At 39.1% G+C, this 10,003-nt stretch overlaps 1 protein-coding gene across 1 annotated transcript; it reads left to right on the plus strand.

The window, feature by feature from the left end:
• Positions 1-30: 30 nt before the first annotated feature.
• Positions 31-9,702, plus strand: LOC101478323 (histamine H3 receptor). The gene is made up of 3 exons (XM_004557164.4): positions 31-4,911; positions 5,495-5,661; positions 7,740-9,702. Exons 1-3 carry the CDS (start codon positions 4,635-4,637, stop codon positions 8,595-8,597), a joined length of 1,302 nt encoding a protein of 433 aa, XP_004557221.3. The 5' UTR covers positions 31-4,634; the 3' UTR covers positions 8,598-9,702.
• The last annotated feature ends 301 nt before the right edge of the window (positions 9,703-10,003 follow it).

Consider the following 10,003-nt stretch of genomic DNA (forward strand, 5'->3'; position numbering starts at 1 on the left):
AAATAGACATCCTTTTCACATTTTGAATGTCTTTCAGAGCATTTACCACTCATTCCCTCCTGTGAGATTTTGTCTCACCTCACCTTTTTGTGTCACTCGATCTCTGGAAAGACATTCTGCATATTAATGCTTTGAAGTGGGTTTTAAGCACCAAAGGACCACTATCTAAATATATCCAAGTCTCATACAGGCACTTTTTAATTTGGTTCCACCAGCAGAACCTGACTATTATGATGCAAAAAATGTTTTATCTGCGCTCATTATCTTCAGAAAATATAACTGATAGCATACAAATGTAGAGAGATATTTTGATTGAATGAAAGCGCAAATGATAACACATTTTAGAAAAATTTCCTCCAAGTCTGTTTACAAAGCCGCCTGCTCATTTCAGCCATTAGAAATAATTACAGCTAATTCACTTAGCAGAGTTGTTTCTCCCTGACAAGCTGTCATCACGCTGAACCCAATCATCTCAGCCCTTAATCATGTTTTTCAGGGGCTTGCAAAGAACTCAATTTCATACTCAAGGCTGAGGAGAATAATTAGAGCGCTTGGTTTCAAATTTCATCTGCACAGTCCGTACCGATACTGCCACGCAAGCCTGTTAGGTCATTGTTTCAGTAACTGCCCAAGAACATTCAGTGCAGATCATATATTTTTGCACACTGTCACGTTATGTTTCAAGCTGAGGTTGTATAATGAATCTGGTTTATCTGAAGTGGTCAGACAAAAGTATTCACCATTGAGGAATTGCAGCCATTTTTGGTACATTTTAGGTCTGGGGTATTTCTTTATGAACTTAGCTTGGCAAAAGATTTGAAGTGGAGCATTTGGAAGCTGTGAACATACAACAGACAGATGAGCTCAAAGGAATCCATCACAGAAAGAGATAACAGGAACATTTGGATTGGCAATTTGGTAAATTTGTAGAAACCCTGTACAATGTCTATCAAAGTGACAACCACTCTCCAAATGGAAAGCAATACCATTGCTCACAAGAAGAATTGCAGATATTTTATCACAAGGTGCCAAAGAGTCATCATCTTAGAGAATAGGAAAGACAGATTAGAGTTAAATAAAACGCATCTTAAAATAAAAGGTAAAGCTGTCAGAGCAGGGCATGCTTGACATCAAATTGCACTGGGTCAGTAGTGTTTACTGATGATGTGCCAGAAGCGGCGAGAAATCTGAAGAGCTATCATTTTTGCTCTCTTCAGCAAAACTGTCTTGACTGCACGTCATAGTAGCAAATGCAGTAAAAAGAGAGAAAATCCATTGTTTGGTGATACCTTTAGCTTCCAGACGGTAAGCAATCAATGTCAAGGGTCCTTAACTGGGAAAGGTTTAGGAATAAACACTTTGTTATTATGCTAATTTATCTTATTGCACCTAAGCTCCTGAAAACACAAGATTGTATAAATATGGAGTTCCTTATGAGTTAATGCTGTATTTTTGTTCAACACCTGTTGCTGAGATGAGAGTCGGTGTTTTAACCCCATATTCATCATATAACTGTAACTTGAACATGTTTTTACAGCCAAAAACCATTAATTTCATAAATGATGAAAAATATATGTGGACTTGGCACCACTCGTTCGATTTAGGTGTAAGACAAAGTTTGTCACCCCAGAGTTCTCAGTAGTTTTAAAAAAATGATGATTATTGACTAAATCAAATTGTTAAATATATATATATATATTTTAAAAAAGCTCATAAAAGTTTCATATAAAGTTTCAAATTCCTCATTTTTTAATGACAGATGTTGCAAAAAACTTAAAGACACCCTGAAAACTTTTCACTGATGATGTGCAGATGTAGCCTACAACCAGAGATGGGCAGTGACGCGTTACTTGTAATGCGTTACTGTAATCTGATTACTTTTTTCAAGTAACGAGTAAAGTAAGGGATTACTATCGCAAAAACGGTAATTAGATTACCGTTACTTTCCCGTAGGAACGCTGCGTTACTGCGTTACTAAAACCGTGATTTTTTGCGAGAATGTCTCACGACAGTGACGTAAGCGAGTGCGCCGTTAGTGACAACAGCTGTGTGTAGATCAACAATGGATCACATATCGATTGTGGGAGAGAGTATGAGCGTGCAGCGTTTAAAGCGTGGAAGTACTGACCTTACTTTGAGTTTGATTCCATAAAAAGTGACAAAAACACTAGTGTCCATCGTGCGTGGGAAGAAAACTTCTTTTTACAACGAAAAAAACCCCTAAACTTCCAAGCAAGCACCAAGTGCGCAACGAGGCAATGGGAAATTCACAGAGAAACTCGCTGATTCTTCAACTGACCACGGCACACCTGCACCAGGGTAAACCTCCGCCTACCGTAGTCCTGCTTTACAGGTGAAAATAGAGCAACAGGACCGCTGAGTCTTTGACTTTATTTCCTGCTGTGTTTTACTTGCATCTATTTGAAAGAGTGAGTGTAAACACAAAAAATATTTTATTTTATGTGCTGGAATGTGTAGAAAATAGGTTTAAATGTTAAACTAATTTATTCAAGTCAGAGAATGTTGCATATAATTAAATTTTTGCTTGATGCATAAAGTTAAAAGATTAAAACTGATAAAACAAGTTAAAAAAAGAGACTTTTCCATTTGATTACATTTTGTATGATGGATTATGTAGAAAAAGTAGAATAGGGCTGAAAGACCTATCGCTTTATCACCTATTCAGGTTGTAAATCGTGTTTTTAAAAAGTAACTAAGTAATTAATTACTTTTGAAAATAAGTAATCAGTAAAGTAACGGGATAACTTTTTTGTGGAAGTAATCAGTAATTAGTTACTGATTACTTTTTTCAAGTAACTTGACCAACACTGCCTACAACTCATATTTTCTGATGGGTCTGGTTTTCACATAGCAAACAGTCTTAGGCTCATAAAATGGACAGTCTTCTTCTTCTTCTTCTTCTTTCTTTCTTTCTTTCTTTCTTTCTTTCTTTCTTTCTTTCTTTCTTTCTTTCTTTCTTTCTTTCTTTTTTTTTTAATTTTTACTACTTTTTTTTTCTTTTTTACTAAAATGACCAAGAGGTATGGCAGTCATGATAAGAGCTGGTCAATTTCCTTAAATTAAAAGCGCTTCAATTTCGCTTTTCTCCTTATCTTAATAAACATAAGACAAATTTCCTGTACAAGAAAGGGAGATAATGCCATCCTATAATTCTTTGGCAGCTTTGTCATAATTTTTTTGTTACTGGCAGGATATTCTTAAATAAATCAATCTCCATGTCTTTTCTCTAATGCCACGGCATTTGTTACTGAGGTTAAGTAATGGTGTATAGCAAAAGATGCAGGATGTTAATTTTTCTTTAGGCTTTCCAACCTTACTTCAAGAGTATCACATATATTATTAAAGAGAAAAAGGATCACAAACTCAGAGTAATGACATTATCCAATAAAAACAAATGCACTTATAAAAACAAGAGTGATTATTTGATAACAGAAGATATTGTTTTCCCCCTTTATGTGATATTTTGGGACTCGTTAAGAACAATCTCATCCCCAGTATCAGAAGGCTGACAGCTCATTTCAGAAAACAAACGGATTTTTCCGTTTGTGCCCGTATTTGTGTTCTGATATTAGTCTGGGTACCCTGTGTTTAATAAGAGGGGCTATTTGCATAGCTAAGTCAGTAGTAATTTTAGATAATTACGTAATTTCTTCGCGAAATAAAGGGATGGGAGGGATAATATGGTAATTCACACTGGACATTGGCCTCTGAGTCACGGAACTTGTTGCTTTGTGTAAATATCTGCTGGCTGGCTTATTGCGATATCCTGTTGCATAAAGCTCAGATCGTTTCATCTCAGCCTGCTTCATGCGCCTGGAGCACTTCAGCTTTTGATTGCAGACATGAGCCTTTGATCAGCTGTTGGGTGGGCAAAAAAAAAAGCAAATCGTCCAAAATAGCAAACATCGTCTGAAAAAGGCCGGAATTTGTTTTGTTTTCAAAATAAAAGTTTAAGAATTCGTCATATCTGTTGGAAAACATACAAGAAGGACGTTTTATAGAGAATTTTATATTTTAATCCGACAGCCAACAATAATATTGTTATGTCTTAAAGGGGGTGTTAAACGGGGCAATTGTTTTAAATGCCTTGTTATTTAGGTTGCTCATTAAGCTGCATGCTGGCTGTCATTTTTATATTTTCTGCCGACGGCAGAACATCAAATGTAACTTGTCACATTAAATGTGCATCTTGAAAACAGATTTAGAAAACACCGATGCGCCTTGTTCGTCTTGAAACCTTACAGGACTGGTTTTATTTTGAAAAACATCCGGATTAAGTACTTTATCTCACATCTGGTCAGTACTGACGTTGTTAACAAAACCAACGGTGCGCTCCGCAGTATCAGCACATCCAGCATCAGCTGAGATTGTAGATGACAGAGTCCAGAAAGGAGAGAGGACCCAGAGGAACAATAATCATTATTAGTATTACTATTACAGAGTGTTCTTAACTCGTGTCTGTAGCTCGGAGACTTATTCTAGTGTTTTAAGAAATGGAAGATTTGGGAAAAGTCTTCAACGATTCACAGGTCTTCGTGTTTAACTTGTCTTCATGAAGTGGAGCGGGACGTTTAGGCGCGTTTTTGGACTTCTCCGGTGTTTCTGTGCGTGCGATGAAAAAACCCTACAATGATTTTGGCAGTCAATTAATTATGGGCGCGCACATCCTGGAGTCCAACTCCAGCGGCAACTTGACGCCTGCGGTGTCGGAAGCTGGGGCTGTCCTGCCGGGCTACCTGGTGGTGATCTTATCGGTACTTATGGTGACTCTGGTTGTCGTTGTTGTGGCAGGGAACGCACTGGTCATCATGGCTTTTATTGTGGACAAAACCCTGAGAAATCAAAGCAACTACTTCTTTTTGAACCTTGCTATATCCGATTTTCTAGTGGGTAAGTTCTCCTTCTTTGTCACTTTATCCGTTCGTGTTGTCTGAGTCCATTCTTATGAATGAAACCCTTTTTTTGCGCGCGCCCCAAGCACATTGTAATTTTCCCACACTGTAATTAGCGTCTAACTATTGATTAGCGGCGAGTTCATGATGACCTTTACAACCCTTTTGCGTTATTCACATGTTAAATTACAACGGACTACTCCGCGTAATTGTGGCATGCCTCCGTTTTATTGAAGAGCACTCACGTCCCTCTTATAGTGAAAGCTCCTCTTATCTACAGCTTTAGTTAAATTATACCCTTGTCATTAATGAAAGAGACATATTAGATTGTTCTTGTTCGTACAATGTCACAGGTTTCCTGGAACTGCGTCTTTTCGCTAATTTTCTGCCGCATGTAATGCATCTTACACCCAGAAACTGTGAAGGTATGGGAAAGTGTGAATATTGATGCTGGTGGCTGGTGAATCACCAATGTGATGTGTGTTTTGTGTGTGTGTGTGTGTGTGTGTGTGTGTGTGTGTTTTGTGTGTGTGTGTGTGTGTGTGTGTGTGTGTGTGTGTGTGTGTGTGTGTGTGTTCCAGGTGCCTTTTGCATCCCGGTGTACATCCCCTATAACCTGACCGGCAGGTGGATGCTGGGCAAAGGGCTCTGCAAAGTGTGGCTGGTCATGGATTACCTCCTTTGCTCAGCCTCTGTCTTCAACATTGTCCTTATTAGTTATGATCGCTTCCTGTCAGTCACAAGAGCGGTAAGTACAGTCTGTGTGGTAATGAGGCGCTCATTACCACACACACATACACACACGCTCATCAAGTTCACATAGGCGACCACATTTAGGTCCAAAATGTGTTACTCCCTGAAATAGCTTGTAGTGTGCTTAGAATCATTTGTATTCACAGCTTCGTTCTTTCACCAGGGTATTGCTGTCAAGTGAGTGCTTTGTTCATCAGCTTAGCCAAAATATTATCAGTGCAAAAATTAGCCCTGGCTCAACAGTCAAATAAACTATATATTCCATCACACAGCTCAGTTTTCTCATCACTTTTCAGATTTATCCTGTGAAAACAGCTGCAGAATGTCTTCTCTGGATCTCCAGGGGGTTAAATAACAGTCAATATGTCACAGTGATGTCACTGGGGTCATCATGGTTTTGTGATTGGGTTTTTGTTTTTTTAGGTTTTTTTCAGGGGGTGTAAGAAGCAGGGTGAGTCAGAGATGTGTTAGCGTGCATGAGTAGGCACCAATGCTCAATCTTAAAGCTAGAAATAAAGGGAAAGTTCACCCTAAAATCAAATTTTTACAGCCTGTTGTGACAGTTACGTTGGTATGAGCCGCTCAGTTTTGGTGATAGTAGCTATACAGAATCTGCCTTCTGTTGGAAAACAATGGAACTAAATGTGTAATTAAAAATATTATTAAAAATCAGTGACCAAAAAACCCACAAACATTGTGAGCAGTTTTATTGTTAGCTAAACGAAGCCTTGTTTTGCTGCTCATCATATCATGTTGTGTTATATTCAAGTGAAGGCAGGCAACTCTATAGGGATATCATACCAGTCTAGATGAATACAGGCAACTAACTAGTGAACTGTTCCTTTAACTCTTTCTCAATTAAAGACAACACATAAAGATAACATTTGACGACTAAATGAAGAGATTTGATACTTCAGTATTTGTCATTAAAGTGTGGTTTGACGAATATTCGAACAGTTTCTGGATTTTTCAAACTCACTCACTTCTGATGCAAACACAGTCATTTTAATCTAAGCAGGCTTGAAATATGACAAAAACCTCTTAAGTATATTTCACTGTCTGCTGCTTTGATCTTTGATCATTCTTTTCAGTTTTTGGCAGTTTTTTCAGTTTTTCCCTACATTTTGTACAAGATGAGTAATTCTTCTGTTGCTCTAAAAGAGTCATTGACTTTAATCATGGGGGGAAAATAGCCAGTATTAGATATAAAAGCAAAAGAAATATTTGTAAAACCTAAATATTTCAATGTGAATATTTGTATCCTCTTGCAGTCTCTTATTTTTAATTTATTAAAACTGTTAACTTTCTGTCAACTGATACGAGATTTACAAAAAAGAAAATCTGGCTGATGATTGGTTCGACTGCCTATTGGTCAGTTTCTTCACATTCAGCCTGTAGGGTGCAGTATTTCTTTAATTTACAGTGGAAATAGGGAGTCTTGTGCTTTTGTAGTGAACACTTGAAACTGGGGCCATAATTATTTATGAGCATCTTGTATTGGATCTGTTTCACTACTGATTTTTTTTCCAGTTGCTCTTGAACCACAGACATGCTGGCAGCTTCACTTGACATATATCCAGCTGTTGAATCTGCAGAGAGACATTCTGATTGTGTGAGAAAAAGAAAAGATTGAGAAAACAACAACAACACCAAAGGGGAGAGCAGCAGATAGAGAAGCCCTGCAAAATGATAGCATTTAGACCGAGAGGAGGTGAAGTGAAAATGGAGTGAAAGCAAAGAGAATAAGCGACGGTGAGGGAGGGGTAGATCGGGAGAAACCAGATGTCTCTTTCATACTAGTGTTGCATCAGTGAATGTGGCTGTCAGCCTGACATTCCCCTTCTCTCTTTGGCTTCGGAGACACACCGTGGTATAAAAACTCCATGAGTGGGTTTTATTTACAGCATCTCTCTCCTGCTCCAAAGCCGCACAATGCAACAAGGGGTTCATTTGGGGAAGATACTCTGAGCAGCTGTGGGTGTTTGAAATGTAACGTGCAGTGTTATTATGATGCAGAGTTTCTGTTCACGGCACATCACTGTGAGTCATACTTGTGTCTCTCTTTTGACACAGGTTAAATACAGAGCTCAGAGGAACATGACCCACCAGGCTGTTTTCAAGATGGTGGCGGTGTGGGTGCTGGCCTTCCTCCTTTACGGCCCTGCCATCATCTTCTGGGAAACGATCGTCGGCTACAGCATTGTCCCGGCCCACGAGTGCTATGCTGAGTTTTATTTCACCTGGTACTTCCTGCTGAGCGCGTCTACCTTTGAGTTCTTCACCCCGTTTGTGTCGGTGGCCTTTTTCAACCTCAGCATCTATCTCAACATCCATCGCAGGAATAAGAGTGGGGCTGCCTGTGCTGAAGACAATGCCAAGCCTCAGAAGAACAATGAGAAGCATAAAGATGGAGCCGGCTGGTCCGTGTTTTTTGTCAAGACTCGGAAGGTGATGTCAAGCGAGCCTGTTGCGATCTCTGCGGTCATCGAAGATGACGACATCTTGTCTCCCTCCTCCAGCGGGGAGCCTAACGCCAGTCAGATATTAATGCAGCGAGAGAAGTTCTCTCCGCACAGAAAAAACTCCAGGTTGTTTCAGCACACGGCCTCCTGCATGGTGCCTGGCCGTAGGACACCGGGATCTCGGCTTTCCAGAGACAAAAAGATTGCTAAATCTTTAGCCATTATAGTCTGCATTTTTGGGATATGCTGGGCTCCGTACACTCTACTGATGATTATCCGTGCCGCCTGTAGCGGTAAATGTGTGGCGAACTACTGGTACGAGATTACCTTCTGGCTTCTGTGGCTGAACTCTGCCATCAACCCGTTCTTGTACCCTGTGTGCCACAGCAGCTTTCGAAGGGCTTTCTCAAAGATACTGTGCCCTAAAAGACAATCAGTTCAACCACAGATTGAAGTTCAGTCTTGTTAGATGAACTCAAATGAACTTGCATATTTTATGAATGGAGTAAATGTTGCTGAACACTGTAAAAAATCCATTTGATGTTCTTCTATAAAAAAAAAAGGCCAGTTTTCAAAAATTAGGTAAATGTTTGCATTTAAATGAGGATTGTAACATACCTGACAGCAATACGATGACACAACACAGCTGAAAATAGCACAACATAATATTCTTATGGGCAGAACAATAGACTCTTGTAGTACCATTGGATAAATCTGCCCACGATTAAACCACCTCTCAAAGCCAGTTTCAGATTTTTCTAATGTTGTTCTTGTTCATTTTAAAACCTTCACACATTCCCTCTAAGAAGGCTGCAGAAGGCTGTGAAATGATGGCATATGCAGTCTTAAAGAAGGTAATTACCATAATTTAGTCTAAGATATCACACATATATGAGAACTACTGATCACCAGGTTGTTAAATTGTGTTCTGTCTGAATGGAAGCACGACGCAGACAGAAATGACATCTTCACCCAGCATCCAATTTCATAGCGGCCACCGTGAGAACATTTCAACTTCTATTTAGATGAAGCTGATGTGAAGCAAGAACTCAATGGTCTTTTGATGGTTTCAGAATATATCTGCACATGAAACCCTTTCATGTTACAGTTTCAAATATACAGCTGCAAGTTTGACTTTATGCTCATGCCCCTAAAAACTATACAATGCAAATCATGCAGCGATAGACTCACAAATGCAGAGTCCTCCATGTTTAAAGCACTAGAAAAGAAGACAAGAGTGTGCTTACTGACCAATGAGTGTACTTTTATCAAAGTAATTCTAAATATTTTATAGTTTTAATCTTATGGCAAGGAAATCTACCTGACATCTGTCAAAATGTTAAGAAAATGTCAAAGCAAAATGTGAAGCACAATGAAAAGAGAGCTGATTTAAAACTTATGTACAATAAGATCAATGTCAGGCCAGATGGCTGAGTTAATTATTTATTTCAAGGCTCGACTGGTTTACCTAAAGCTGTTTTCACACATGCAGTGCAGTCTTGAATTTTTGCCGAAAGGTACATGCAAGGATTTGCTTGTAAGACTCAGTGGAACATTAAACAGTTTTTCCTTGATGCAAAGCCTGCGTGATGTCTGACTGAGCTCATGTGCGAGCAGAAAAACGAATCGTCCAGCGAATTCATGATTCAGGGAATCATCGTGTTCTGCCTCCCTCTCGCTGAACCCAGACAGCTCGCCTGCCTTAACCAAACAAAGTATTTCCAGGAGTGAGAAAGAGTCTGACTGTCTCCTGTTGTGTTCTACAAAGGAGAAAGAACACTTTTGAATAATAATATGACCTGATTCTCCCAACATAGTGCAGACATGTGAAAACCGCATATTTGATTACTTTGTGTATTGGTTATGAATCTGTGC

Source organism: Maylandia zebra, linkage group LG23, assembly GCF_041146795.1.
Source record: "Maylandia zebra isolate NMK-2024a linkage group LG23, Mzebra_GT3a, whole genome shotgun sequence".
Lineage (NCBI taxonomy): Eukaryota > Metazoa > Chordata > Actinopteri > Cichliformes > Cichlidae > Maylandia > Maylandia zebra.

What these genes read in the sequence shown, in the direction of transcription:
- LOC101478323 (XM_004557164.4), top strand. Translation starts at nt 4,635, where the DNA reads ATGAAAAAACCCTACAATGATTTTGGCAGTCAATTAATTATGGGCGCG. An exon ending in TATATCCGATTTTCTAGTGG is followed by an intron (nt 4,912 to 5,494) that starts GTAAGTTCTCCT and finishes TGTGTGTTCCAG; the next exon opens with GTGCCTTTTGCATCCCGGTG. An exon ending in TCCTGTCAGTCACAAGAGCG is followed by an intron (nt 5,662 to 7,739) that starts GTAAGTACAGTC and finishes CTTTTGACACAG; the next exon opens with GTTAAATACAGAGCTCAGAG.